Here is a 14,453-nt window from a genome sequence, read left to right as displayed (position 1 = left end):
AGGGGAGGTCCTACTGTGAATTTCTCAGTACAAACCCAAGACGTCCTGACAGCACAGCACAAGTTCTTTTAATCACACGCTTGAAAAGTGTCACAAGTCACAACTCTGGAGCACAGGAGAGGCCCATGAGGAGCCCGTGTCCGCCGCAGCCTTCCGGGAGAGCCCGGCCGCCTGGTGTTTCTGAGCTTCCTGTCCCACAGTATTTGGTCGGAGCCTTAAAACCGGCCCACACACTACTCTGAAACGTCAAGAAAATAACTGATTCAGTTGATAACAGCCCCAGGGTAGAGCTGGACTAACAGGTGACACCCACTTAAATTCAGAGCCTGCGCCTCTGGGCAAGGCCGCTGAAACCTGACACCCCCCTGCACGCCTGACATGGACAGAACCCCTGCTCAAAATATCTTCAACCTACATTCCTGCCAACTGGCAGGCAGCTGTTAAGCCCCCGACTCGGTCAGCACAGGTTATGAGCCCGTCTGTCCCGCATCCTTCAGAGGCGAAGGAAAGAGATGCTCTTACCTCAGTCTGGTCACACTAACACAACGTCCGTCTAGGTGAAACAAAGGTGTTTATAAGCATCTATGAACCAGGCCTTGGCCGCACGACTGCCAGGTGAGTTCTCCCCACCCCGAGGGGCTCTGAGCGGAGGGCACATCGTGGCCGCCTGTTTGCGCGCAGTGAGGCCAGAGGGGAAGCCGCGCTAAACCAGGAACAGGACTCTGAGAAGCTGGAAGGGGTCTGTTCACCTGGAGACCACGTGGCCTGAGGCGGTCTGGCCATTCTTGGGCATGAAATGGCTAAACGAGCTGCCTGAAGGTGACAAGGGACAGAGGAGCAAGAGCCTCTGCCACCCACCCACACGTGGGAGGCAGGAACCTGGAGGCAGGGCTGCCGGCAGGGCCCTGGGTGGGCAGCCCACGGACAGTGACACCCACCCCTCAAACACAGAAGGAAACAAATATTCCAGAGCAAAAAGCCACCCTCAAGTCTTTAGGAACAGGGCCGTCCTCCCAAGGCCTTTGTCTATCCTAAACCCTCGCCATGTGAGCGCACGCCTAACTGTCCAGTGGACTCCACGCACCCTGCTGCTCACTCAACGCTGGCTACCTGGATACCCACCACCGGGGCCGCGAGCGGAGGGGAGGGGCAGAGGGCAGCCGCCTCCCGTCCTGCTTTGCCCCGGGATCTGCCAGCGCAGCCCGAAGGCCGGGCCGCGGCCCCGCCCCCCCCGGCCTCAGGAGCCCTCCTCCTTCCGGCGGCAGGCACACAGTCATTATGCATCTGGACCGCGGGGACAGTACACAAGGACGCCCAGGGAGGCCAGCACACACACCGCTCCGCAGTCAGGGCCACGTTCAGCTAAGCAGGCAGTACCAGAGACCCCCTCCACAGGGCTGGAAGACGGGAGGCCCGTGCCCGCCTCGTCCCGGGGGCCAGCTCATCTACTCCTTGGGGGTCTCGAACATGCACAGGCTCTTGTACTTCTGCAGGAGCTCGTTCTTGGTCCGGACCTGCTCGCGGAGGCGGTGCAGCTGCTGCTGCTGCCGCTCGGGGCTCAGGTGGATGCCAGGCATGGCGCCGACCACCTTGCGCATCTCCTGGAACTTGGTCCTGAGGGCGTTCAGGTCCTGCTGGACATCAGGGCTGTCCTTGTCCATGCTGCGGAGGCAGAGGGCAGGTGTTAGCACCAGCAGCCCAGGCAGCTCCAGCCTCGCATCCCCGCGTCCGAACGCCTGTCGCCTGTGTCCCCGGCTGCGCTGGGCTGGGCTGTGCGCCCGGGCGACGGGGCGGATTCTTGCCCGTGCAGCCGTAGTGCAGGCGGCACCCCCAGCCCCCAGCAGGTGCCCGCCGGGCGCCGAGCCCTCCCGCAGAGCTGCTTCCCCAGCCCAGGCACATTTGCTGAAAGAGTGGACGCCTGGCAAATAAGTTCCTAAGTGTCTGCTGAATGAACGAAAAACTCTGACCAATGTCATGTAACAAACGGCAAGTGACACTTGCTGACATACCACATTTCTAATTTGAGACATTCCAGGCCAATCGGGAGACTATCGACGAGCAAGAGATAATTTGAGCTGATGTTCAGATGCTTGAACCTGTTTACATCCTAATTTCCACAGAGCTTTTCATAAATTTTAAACTAGTTACAAGCTACTGGAAAATTTTCAGCAGGTACCCGTCCTCTCCCACCACACTCGTGTAAATCCCTCGCCTTCCGGTCACGCTCACTTTAAAGGCAGGATCGTACTCTTCACCTCACCGCTATTATTAGCTGCCCAGAGATCCATGCTCCCTGTCATGACTAAATTAAAAGCAAACAAGAACAAAAACCTTCACCTACGATCAAAGAAACGGCCTGTCAGTCGCTCCTCTAAATTTTTTAAAAGTTAGTAGATGGATGGATGAGCTTCTGAAAACAAGGCAGTTGAGACTAAAATCTAAAAGCTGATTCACAGGCTGTTTTCAAAGTCACCCACTGAGTAGCGTGACAGGGGAAAACTGTCAATGATCGTTTATTTTTTTTTAATAAACGTTCATCCCTGATGGGAAATTTCTACCCAGATGGTGCCAGTTCATGTTTCTTATTAATCATTTCTCTGCTTACGCAGACAGAATATCCATCTTTCCTGGTGATCCACCGGTTACAGCTCATTCCCGACAAATGAGATGCACCAGGCCTGCTCACTATTTATCAATAGCTTGAACGTGGAAGCAAGATTTGGAGAATCAATGGTTTATTCTAGGGCATGAATGGCCAACCAAACATTTCCTCTTGTCATCTGAGGCCCTCAATTTGCACACGCCATCAGTGGTACACCTTACCCAAGCTTCGAGGGAGCACCTTATATTCTAATTCTTTTATGTCTCAGCTCAGATCTACAACCCTGGACAGACACCACTTGGGCTTCTGAAGTCGTTCCACTTGGATGGCATACGTGCTAACACATCGTTACGAATTTAAGTCCCAAGGGAGTTTTGAAATTAAAATATAGTTTTAAGAAAACTGATTTACATCACACAAGTCTCAAAGGACAAGGTAAAAACAAACAAAAATATATAAAATAAAAATTAGGTAAATAACAAGGTCCTACTGTGTAATACAGAGAACTATATTCAGTCTCCTATGATAAACCATAATGGAAAAGAATATTAAAAATGTACATATATGTGTAACTGAATCACTGCCGTACAGCAGAAATCAACACAACATTGTAAATCAACTAGACTTCGATAAAAAAATGCAAAAAAAAAAAAGGGAGGGGAGGAGATTAGGAGCCATTTATAAAGCCCACCCGGAGGGAAGCTGAGCTGGGAGGCTGCCTGAGGCGGAGGCAGCGGGACCCTGACTCCAGCCGAGAGAAGAGATGGCCTGGGTACCAGAGAGCAAGCGGGAGCTCCAGGGGGCCCGCCTCTGTGGCCAGTGCTGGTCGGCACCTGACTCAGAAGGAAACAAAGGAGACCAGGATGGGTGGAGAAGCACAAAATCCACAAACCAGGGCAAGGTGAGGGCGCTCAGGACACCACCGCATGGCTCGAGTGACGGGCCACTTCCTGCCGGTCCTCTGGGCAGGCCCGGGTGATGCGTGGCGGCGCCCGGTGGGAGACACGGGCTCGGGCACACCACACAGTTCTAGCGGGTAAGCCTAAGAACGATGCTTCACTTGCAGGTGCAAACTGGTGTCAGCTGGGCAGGTGTGTCCACTGGTGACTCAGAAGCCGAAGGAACCACCAGGTCACTGAAGTCACGTCCTCCCAAATCCGAGAGGCATTTCTTTGGTCTCTTGGTGGCATCCGACTCGGGAAAGAAATGGGAAACTATTTCTTCCTCCTCAAAACCTCCGGCCCCATGTCCCCACACCCCCAATGTCCTCCTCGCCGACCGGCCCTGGGACCAGTCTTCTCCCCACACTAATGTCAGTGGCTGGCATCTTTCTAAAATAGTAGGGCCTTTAAGTTACGACAGTTACAGGGCTTGAGGGAAAAGAATGTTTAATGACAGACAACCAAGGCTTACAATAGGGAAGTCCCTCTAATCCCTTGTCCCAGGTAAGCTCTGGTAACACGTGGTGCATATTGTTTAATATCGCTTTAAGATAGTCAGTAGCACACAAACACACACATACTTTTCAGGTTGTTTTGACAAAACTGTGGCCACACTACACACATGGTTCTGATTCTTGCTTTCTTCACGTAACATGCACCTTGGATGTCTGTCCATGTTAAGATGTACACGATAATACGGCTAGATTACTTGGCTGTTGATAGGTACGCGCATGTTTGCAACTGATCGCCTGCAATCCAAATGGCGATGACATCCCACACCTATACCCCCGTGTGCCGTGTGCCCCACCGTCCCCCGCCCCCCCTCCAGCACAGCCACTCCACCTGCCACCCGCCTCAGGGCACCCCTGCACCTCTTCCCACTATTCCTGTGGACCCAGTCCTTTCCCCCTCCTAAAACCCTCTGTCCCATCTAGCTTTACAAAACCCAGGCCTGAGCTCAAAAACTTCAGATGGCTCCTCGGCTCCCAGGCAAGTTCACACTCTGTGTGTTTGTGTGCGTGTGTGTGTACGCACAACCTCAGGACCACCACAAACAGCCTCCGACCTCCTGGGATCCGTGCTCTCCTCCCAAGAGAGAATTCCTCCAAACAGCCTACCAACAATCCCTATCTGGGCACTTGGCCTTTTCACTCGGATTCGGCAAAGAAGAAGACAGGGACGGGCAGAGCTACTGCAGGCGAGTCGTGGGGTCACCTCCTGGCCATCAGGACCCAAGGCCAGGCCGCGGCTGGCGGATTGCCGGGCGGACTGGAACCGGCATGTGTGTGGGAAGAGGCCCTGCGGGCTTGGGGTCCTGCTGACCGGCCTCGATGACCCCTGGGCCAGCTCCAGCCTCGCGCCCCAAGTGAACGTGAAGGCCGACCCAGCGTGAGGCCCCCCAACCTGCCTCTGCCACATCCAACACGCCCGGGGGGACCTGCAAAGGTTTAAGTACCCGTGGTGATGGGTAATTCCACTAAGTGAGACCAGCCTGACAACCAGGACTCCCTCCCTACCTTGGATTTATGCTCCAGCTCCACCAAACTGACCGCGGACCCCCCACGGGTCAGGGATGTTTCTCGGCAGCCTGTCCTACCCCACCCACCTCCCCTCCCTTTCATACTTCTAGACATGCAGCTGGCATCTCCCCCAACAAGTCTTCTGACCCTTCCAGGCTCCACGAGGCCTCCTCCCCCTCACTGCCCTGACCCTCAGTAGCCTAGCAGCTCAAACAAATGCCGAGACACAGTGTTTAAAATCAGATCCCAGCCTTTCCTCAGGCTCACAGCACCTCCCTTCTCTCTGTGCGCACTGGATTTCCACTCTGCTGCTCAGTCCCGTCCTTTTTACTTGGGGTTTTCTTTTTTTTTTTTTTTTTTTGCGGTACGCGGGCCTCTCACTGTTGCGGCCTCTCCCGTTGCGGAGCACAGGCTCTGGACGCGCAGGCTCAGCGGCCATGGCTCACGGGACCAGCCGCTCCGCGGCATGTGGGACCCTCCCAGACCAGGGCACGAACCCGCGTCCCCTGCATCGGCAGGCGGACTCTCAACGACTGCGCCACCAGGGAAGCCCCTACTTGGGGTTTTCTTCTCATGCTTAGTGGCTTTGGCTGTCCAACCACGTGTTTAAGAGTAAACACTATTTGGGTTACATGTATAATACACTGCTTCCACCATGCTGAGTGAAGGAAGAAAAAGATGTAACCTTACAATAAGGAAAATGCTGATTATTACAATTTGGATCAGATGGGGAGGGGGAAGCTGAAGGCAACAGAAAATATAACTGTTTTATATCCCTTAGTAAAAAATGGGGTATAAATAAATACTGAAGAATATTAAAAACCCAAACAGTGAAACACTAAAAGGCTGAATGGAAACTCTTGAGTACGAGTGATGTTCTACTTTCTTACAGTGAACTAAGTTCAATGTCTCTGGGGTTGTGTGTCGGGATCGGACACCCGGGAGAGTCTGTTTTCTTTGGCTGCCAGTCTAGAAGCCGGGGGTGGGGGTGGTGAAGGCGGGGGCTGGGTCTCAACACCCAGTCTGTGGACTTGCTCTCAGCCCTCTCCTCAGGACGGCTCCCTTCCCTCAGGTCCTGCAGTATGCCTGGTGTCCCCCAGTCCAGACACTCTCCAGCTGACTCTTTCCTAAAAACAACCTTGGGAAAGTGTGCGCCTTTACTTGTCTGCTGAGGTGGAAGGGTCGTCACTGTGTGCTTGCATCAGGGAGCGGACTGAGGGGGTCCGTGTCCAAACGGCCTTTCAGGTAATCCTCCTGCTCTAAGTCCCCCTTCACCAGGGGTCCCTGGCAGTGCCATCTCCTGGGATTTGGAGGGGGCCACGGCCAAAGGCAGCTGCTCCGGGCTGCTCCCGGCACTGGGAGGTGGACTGGCCCTTGGCCATCGCTTTGTGGCAATCATCTCCTCTCCTGTCCTCTTCGGTTTTATGCTTTAAAACCAGTCTTCACTGTGCTTTCAGAGGGAACAGAGACAAACACATGTGGCCAACCCGCCACCTTTCACAGGAGGACGCTCTTGAGACTCCTCACAACAGCCTTATGACTTAAGTATTGCTAGTCCCCGTTCACAAGAGAAAAGAGGCTCAGAGCAGCTGTTTCACCAAGGTCAGTACATCATAAAGCTATCACCTGAACCCACCATTTGAAGTTCATTATTATTATTATTCACATATTAGAGATAAAAAAATTAAGGCCTAGAAAGGCTACGTATTTACTAAGATTACAAGGCAAGCAAGCGTCAGCGGGCAGACCCGAATTCAAGGCTATCTGACTTCAAAGCCCATGTTCTCTCTCGTGTACGTTACTTCTCGATCTCTGAGTCCAGCCCAACCCAACTGCTCTATCAGCATGCAAGAATATACACCATGTATTTTCATTTTTCCATATTTTCCCTAAAACCAGAATAAGTATATTTGGGTTGATCTGGATAACGCTTTTATAATCAAGCACTGCCCTGGGACTGCAGGGTCTGCATTTGTGTTTGCGTTTGCCATGTCACTGCAGCCTAGAAGTGCTACTTGACGATCACAGGCTCATGAGGACAGAACAGTCTGCCTTACTCGATAAACAGTATGTTCGCACCAAGTGAAGCCAGATGAAGTCAAGGTCTACTGTGAGAACAAATGCTTTGCAGCTGTTTGAAAAGCGGTGGAGGGACTTCCCCGATGGCGCAGTGGTTAATCATCTGCCTGCCAATGCAGGGAACACGGGTTCAATCCCTGGTCCAGGAAGATCCCACATGCCGCGGAGCAACTAGGCCCATGCACCACAACTACTGAGCCCGCGTGCCACAACTACTGAAGCCTGCGTGCCTAGAAGCCCGTGCTCTGCAACGAGAAGCCACCGCAATAAGAAGCCTACGCACCGCAACGAAGAGTGGCCCCCGCTCACGGCAACTAGAGAAAGCCTGCGTGCAGCAACGAAGACCCAACCCAACCAAAAAAAAAAAAAGAACAAAACCCAGCTGGGGGCTTCCCTGGTGGCGCAGTGGTTGAGAGTCCGCCTGTCGATGCAGGGGACGCGGGTTCGTGCCCCAGTCTGGGAAGATCCCACATGCCTCGAAGCGGCTGGGTCCGTGAGCCATGGCCACTGAACCTGCGCGTCCGGAGCCTGTGCTCCACAACGGGAGAGGCCACAACAGCGAGAGGCCCGCGTACCACACACACAAAAAAAGACCCAGCTGGGCCAGTAACAATATTTTCATGTTGTGAGTAGCAATTCCATTTCAGCAAAACATCCAGGACCACAACTGATGTTCACTTGAATGTTACTGTAAAAGTAACTTTGTTGTAATTTACTTTGTTTTGGTTTTTAATGGCTGAATAAAAATGTTAAGCCCAGGGGTTTACACTTTGTTTATCATAAATAACGGTAAAAAAATAATTTGGGCAAATGTAGGGATTGGGAAGATTTTGGGTTTGTGTGTGTGTGTGTTTCTTCTAAGGGTCAGTTTGAAAAGTTAGGTAACCTGAAGACTGGCCAAAAGGAGACAATCATCCCGTGACACCATGTTAGGGCACCGTAAGCGCTGGCAGACGGCCAGCACCCGTTTCCTGTAATGTTCCCATCATCACCCCTATAATCCCTTTGCATTATGGGTTATTCTCTCTCACGACGTTTTCCCTTCTAACTGGTTACCAACGTGGGGGTGAAAAGTCTGCCCTTTCACCTGTACACCCCACAGCACTTAGCAGTGTGCCACACACGGAATATGATACACATCTGTTGGATCTGTTGGGAAAGACGCCGAAGTGAGTACTATACCCCTAATTACAGGTGAGAAAACAGGCTCAGAGAAGCCTGACTGGCTTCAGGCCACCAGGCTGCACACGAGTGGTCTGACCGTAGCGGGGCCTGCCAGCACGGGGCCTAGCAACTCCCAGGGCCAGAGTCTGCTGAACTCTTGGGACGACTGGGGGGTGGTCTCGGTGAGGCCGCTCCCCTCCAGGTCGGCCTCCTCCTTTGTACCGCGGGGCGCCCCCGGAGCTCGGAAATGTGACTGGCAGCGGGGGTCTTGCGGGCTGGCCCCCCCCGAGCCTTACCATTTGATGATGTTGTGAACCAGTGGGAGGAAGGAGCAGTTCTCCTCCGCCTTCACGCCGGCCGGGGACGGAGGCCTCGGCGGCGGTTGCGGCTGCGGCGCGGAGACCGGCGGCGGCGGCTGCGGAGGCGGCAGCGGCTTCGTCTCGGGCAGCGGCGGCTCTGCGGGTGGCTGCAGCGCATCCTCGGCCTGCCGGCCGACAGACACCCCCACAGAAGCCATGGCGCCCAGGACCCACGGAGCCGGTTAACGGGGCCGGCGGCCGAGCGCGCCGGAAGTGTCTCGGACTCTGTACGTCACCACTGTGCGCCGCGGGGGCGGGACCTGGAGGGAGGCTGTGAGCTCGCGCGCCAGGGCGCGGGGCGGGGACCAGGGCGTGGGGCGGGGCCAGGGCGTGGGGCGGGGCCAGGGCGGTCGTTACTAGGCAACAGGCGGCAGGAGGGTCCGGGTTGGCCTGGATTTGGCTGTGCCTGAGACAGCTAAAATTTTCAATAGTCAGAAATAGGCGTACTTCAGGAATAACATCTTATTTCTATTCACGTTACAAAGAGGGTCCAAAAGCAACCAGCACAAGAAGACTTGAGATAAATAAGGCCTCGCGAAGAGGGGACAGCACCTGCCGGGCACCTGCAGGTGTCAGACCCTGGGCCCGCGAGCGTGGAGAATCCGAGGGGAAGGGCCCAGGGTTCCCACCTGCGCAGAAGCCTCCAGGGGAGAGGCCCTGAGCCCGCCCTAAGGACGCAGAAACAAAGAAATTGCGAGGGCCTAATAACTGAACGCTTAATTATTATCATAATTATATTATCACTTATCTTCTGGATGACACACGCTGTGCTAACTGTGGGGGTGGGGGTGGGAGGCTGTCTCAACTTCAACACGAGCGGGGATTGCCGAAGGGTATTAGTGCCAGGAATAAACATCGTATCCGAGGGGGAAGTCAACGTCAGGTATTCTCCGTACCTGTAGGCCAACTCCTTAAGCCCCTGGGTGTCAGTGTGCTCACCTCTAAAATCTTCTTGAGTTCAGGGTCATGGCAGAGCTAAACTACTTTCCAACTTCAGACACGTGGCTGATCTCTGAAGGTGTCCTTGGCATGAGCTCTCACTCCCTGCTATCTTAGGCCAAAGTGGGGACTTCTCCTGGGTTTGTGGTTACGGTGCCCAAAACGAGTCCTCCCGAGCCATGATGTGGGGCTGTGTGATACGTTTCTGGGCAATGGGGACATGCATCCTAAGCTTGGCTAGGAAAGCCCTGCCCTTCCTCAGTGGCTTTGGAGAGGCAAGGGGTCCACAGTCATTGGCAAGAGCACTTAAGAGCAAGGTGGCTGGTCCCAAGGAAAGCCTCAACAGTGATATTTTCAGATGCATCTGGAGGCGTCTGTGGAGGCAGGTCCTAGGGGAGGAAGAGTGTTGAAGGAAGTGGGGAGGTCGGAGGGTGTGCTGAGGGGCGCTTTGGTAGCGGGCCTCAGCACAGCTTTCTTGTAAGAACTGCCCGGGGCACCCCACAGGGCGAGCACGGGGAGGGGGTGGCCTGCTAACCATGGGCCTCTCCCCCAGGGGGAAAGTTCAGGGGTCCTGGTGGAGAACAAGGAGGAAGGTCCTGCTGGGACAGGACTAGATGGGCTTGAAGAGACTGCACCCCCTTGGAGTCATCTGGGGAGATAATGACGGTATAATAATAGTAATTACCACAACTACTGTGGATCAAAAGTAGGTACAAGGAACAGAGCGCAGTCATCTCATTTAATCCACAAAAAAGCTCTAGAAGGTAGATGTTAGTATCACCATTTTATAGATGGTAGATTCTGGCCCCAGGGTCACACACCTGCCTGATACAAAACCCATGGTCTTAACCAACACAGAGGACACCTCAGGTCCCTACCAGTTCTGTGACTGTATGATTCAAAATGTTAAAGTGAGGTTTTTATTCAGAATCAGAAAAAGAATCCAAAGTTCATCCACAATCTCCCCATTGAAATCACATGTCATCTTTCCCTCCCAGTGTGTTTATAACTTCATTACAAGCCCTGACTTCATCGTTGGCAGAATAATGAGGACATCTCTTAAAAAAAAAAACACTTCAGATATAAATAGATATGGCTAAAGAAAATAAATTGAAAATGTAGGAAGCAGGAATGAGTAGGGTGCATTGACAGTTTGCCCTAAAAATAGTTAATATAACTAGTGGTAAAGGGTAAAGCTGACCTCATAACATTGGCAAGAAAAATGTTGGATGTCAGAAAAATACTGCCTGTGCTGGTTTCAATAAGGCTGAAATTACCACAGATGTGTGGCTTCTCAGAACTGCTCTGTTAAAAGTTAAAAAAAAAAAAAAGAAGCCCCACTGACACATAAGGACTGTGTGGTGTTGATGTCCCTGAGTAAAGCTGTCTGCTCGTTGAGTTCACGGCTCTCTCTGCTTCTCATGGGGCCCTGCGGACCAGCTGGTGGCCAGGCCAGGCCCCACTCAGCCTGTTTGAAGCTGTGTGACTCTGAACTCTGCACAACCTCCTTCATGCAGGCATACAACCTCCCAGGAAGACTGAACAGGTTATTACACATAAATCACCTTGAAAAGTCCCCAGGAACAGTAACAATCACTTCTTACTTTTCAGACTTAGGGCTTTCTCCTTCACCAACTGACAAAACCCAGACTTAGGGCACTTAAGAGGAACGAGCTGGATCAATGCCCTCCAACAGAAATAGACGCAAAGCCACTTGGGTCGTTTTCAGTTTTCTAGTAGCCACACAAAAAAATCAAAAAACAGGTGGAATTAATTTCAGTAACATCTTTTACTTAACTCATGTGTCCAAAATGTTACCGTTTCCACATGTAATCAATATTAAAAATGATTAAAGAGGTGCTTTACTGTTTTTTATACTGTCTTTGAAATCTACTCTGTATTTTACACGCATAGCACATCTCAGCTGGAATTGCCACGTTTCAATTGCTCAGGAGACAGACGTGGCCAGCGCCCGGACCTGGGTGCTGCAGGCAGGGAGATGGACACATATCAACCTGGACAGATCACAATCCAAAAGAAATAGAGTATATTGCTACTTATAAAAATATTTGCAACATGAAAAATAACACTATGTATCATCCATAGATATAAGACATACATGTAAAAGTGTTTTAAAAGGAACTGAACGGTGTACCTCATACTCACGGAAAAGGGGAAGGTGATATAACCAACACTGCAGCTTTCTGTGTGGTGTTGTATTTCTTTTATAGATTATAAGGAAAACTGTGAACGATTGCCAAGTGTGGGAGGGATACCTTAGAACCCAGGCTCTGCTCTTTCTGGCTGTGTGACCTCGGATAAGCCATTTATCCTTCCCGTGCCTGTTTCCTTATCCGCAAAATGGAATCATAACAGCACCTAACAGGACTGCTATAAGGGTTACAGGAGTTACCATGTGGAGAGGGCTTCAAACAGTGCCTGACACTAGGAAGCAACCATTGAAGCTTTAGCTATTATTGCTACTGTTCTATTAAATTTCTCAAAAGAAAAAATACCTCACGATTACTCCTTCTGAAACAAACTGTTACTACAAGAACACACTTAAGAACCAGGCTGTACCCAAGCCTTGAACTTTCTGATTCTCTAAGTGGCCCTACGCCACAAATAGCTATGAATGTGCTCGTGATACATTTCTGCTACCTGAAGTCCAAAAATAGTCATTTCTCTGTCAGACAAACATCGCGGGGATTGTTAGACTGATCATGTCGTTGAATGATCCGGGCTTTTTCTTCAAAGCTATATTCTTACATCTGATTCATCCTTTTCTTTCATTAACTGGAGCCTCAAGCGGGTAGGAAAAGCTACATGATACTTTGACTTTTGTGAGTTTAAAAGAAAATAGGCAGCAAACATGGTTCAGGCCAGCATAGTGCGACGGGTGCCAGGAATCAGCTCGTCCGAGCCACGATTCACGGCTCAGACCTCAGGACGAAAGCTTTTCCTCTGATCCTCCCTGAGGATGGCCTTTCTCCTCTCGGAACTGGATTTGATTTTCTTTCTTTTAAAGTCTTTATTGAATTTGTTACAATATTGCTTCTGTTTTATGTTTTGGTTTTTGGGCTGCGAGGCATGTGGGATCTTAGCTCCCTGTCCAGGGATGGAACCAGCACCCCTGCACTGGAAGGTGAAATCTTAACCACTGGACTGCCAAGGAAGTCCCTGATTTTCTCCTTTTTATTCCTTTCAACCTTCCTCTCTTACTCTAAAATACTCCAGAATGACCAATTTCTCCTCTCACTTATGTTAGTGTTTCATTTCTCAGAAGCACTCCTTGTGGGGCATTTCAGCTCACGAATTTGACTAAGTTTCTTTCAGACTCAGAATTTTCTCCATAAAATCTTTCCTTTAGTCCTTATTCCTACTTCTTCTTATCTTTGACCAGACCTCCATCTGCTTTGGATATAATAAAAATGAGAGGCAGGGCTTCCCTGGTGGTGCAGTGGTTGAGAGTCCGCCTGCCGATGCAGGGGACACGGGTTCGTGCCCCGGTCCGGGAAGATCCCACATGCCGCGGAGCGGCTGGGCGCGTGAGCCATGGTCGCTGAGCCTGCGCGTCCGGAGCCTGTGCTCCGCAACGGGAGAGGCCACAACGGTGAGAGGCCCACGTACCGCAAAATAAATAAATAAATAAATAAATGAGAGGCAATCCATTCCAGAAACCGGTTTTTGTCTAAAATGGTTGGTTACTGTCCCGATGCCTTACACCGTCTGACCTCCTTATTCAGTCATTTTCACTCACATGATTTGTGAGCCACGTTTTTTTCTGTCTCCTCAACAGCCTCAGTCTTAACCTGTCCTGTTAACCCTTTTCGTCACTTTCATTCCTCCCTTTTTCTGGAAGTTACCTTGTTTCCCTTATTGGATTTATTGTAAGTCTTTTGACTCTCGATTGCTAACTCCAGTTGCAAAATTAGAGTTAAAAATTATTATGCACCTGGCGTGCTGGAGAGCACCGGGCATCTGCTGCCTGTGAGCGGCGTGTGGCCGGTCCTTCTGCCCTGGTCCCGTGGCTGGGTTTTCCAGCCCCTTTGTATGGGAGGAGTTAGCCTGTAACCGCAGACATTCAGAATGTCCCCAAACTGCAGAGGCCAACAGGTCCCAAGCTGAATCCTGGAAGCAGCGTCAAGAGAGGGACCAGCAGCCTCTGTCCCACTGTCCGTCCTCTCCTTACCACGTCTTTGAGAACGTGGTCTGGTGAGCGCTGCACATTTCCTGCCGATCTTCGGCTCAGCCACACGGTGTGACCCTAAGAGCCATCAGAAGATCCCCCTGCCCGTCCAAAGGCTCTGTGCCAGGACCTGCCAGGGGAGAAGGAAGGCCCCGGGCCCGGCCACAGAGGAAAGGACTTGGGGGTCCCGGCTTGTCCCCAAGATGCCCTAGTCTTCCAGACGAGGAAGCAGGGGCCTGGGGAGGCTGAAGGAGTCGCCTGTTGGTCGAGGAACTGGGGTCGGCATGCGATGCTGACACGAGGAAGAAATCAGGAAGCGGAAGGGACAGATAACTCAGGGATAACGGGGTTTCCGGCCTACGCATGCTTCCTCCCCAGAATGTTTACTGGATTTAAATCCACAGGAAGTGTTGTCGCGAGAATTCAGGGCTGGTGGTGAGGAGAGGGCTGAGTGCAGCCCCAGAGCAGAAGGGGAGGGGGTGTCATGCCTCTGGGAGCATTGCTGGTTTGCGTGAGTCGTGATTTTTCAGGTGGCCTTAGTGACAGTTGACAAGGGGGGTGGCTTCTGTCACGGCCTGACCAAGGGCTGCTGTGGCTGCAGGGAGAGAAAACAGCGTGGAAGACCGTCCCCGACCAGGGGTACCCAGGAGCTCCCTGTCC

At 52.0% G+C, this 14,453-nt stretch overlaps 1 protein-coding gene across 1 annotated transcript; it reads right to left on the bottom strand.

Annotated features, from left to right (window-relative positions):
• Window positions 1–46: 46 nt before the first annotated feature.
• MED9 (mediator complex subunit 9) lies at window positions 47–8,877 on the bottom strand. Its single transcript, XM_032616462.1, has 2 exons — window positions 8,603–8,877; window positions 47–1,662 (listed from the first exon to the last, which is right to left on the bottom strand). Exons 1-2 carry the CDS (start codon window positions 8,821–8,823, stop codon window positions 1,446–1,448), a joined length of 438 nt encoding a protein of 145 aa, XP_032472353.1. The 5' UTR covers window positions 8,824–8,877; the 3' UTR covers window positions 47–1,445.
• Window positions 8,878–14,453: the final 5,576 nt, after the last annotated feature.

This window comes from Phocoena sinus, chromosome 20 (genome assembly GCF_008692025.1).
Source record: "Phocoena sinus isolate mPhoSin1 chromosome 20, mPhoSin1.pri, whole genome shotgun sequence".
Lineage (NCBI taxonomy): Eukaryota > Metazoa > Chordata > Mammalia > Artiodactyla > Phocoenidae > Phocoena > Phocoena sinus.
This window is presented reverse-complemented; position numbering and strand designations above follow the sequence as displayed.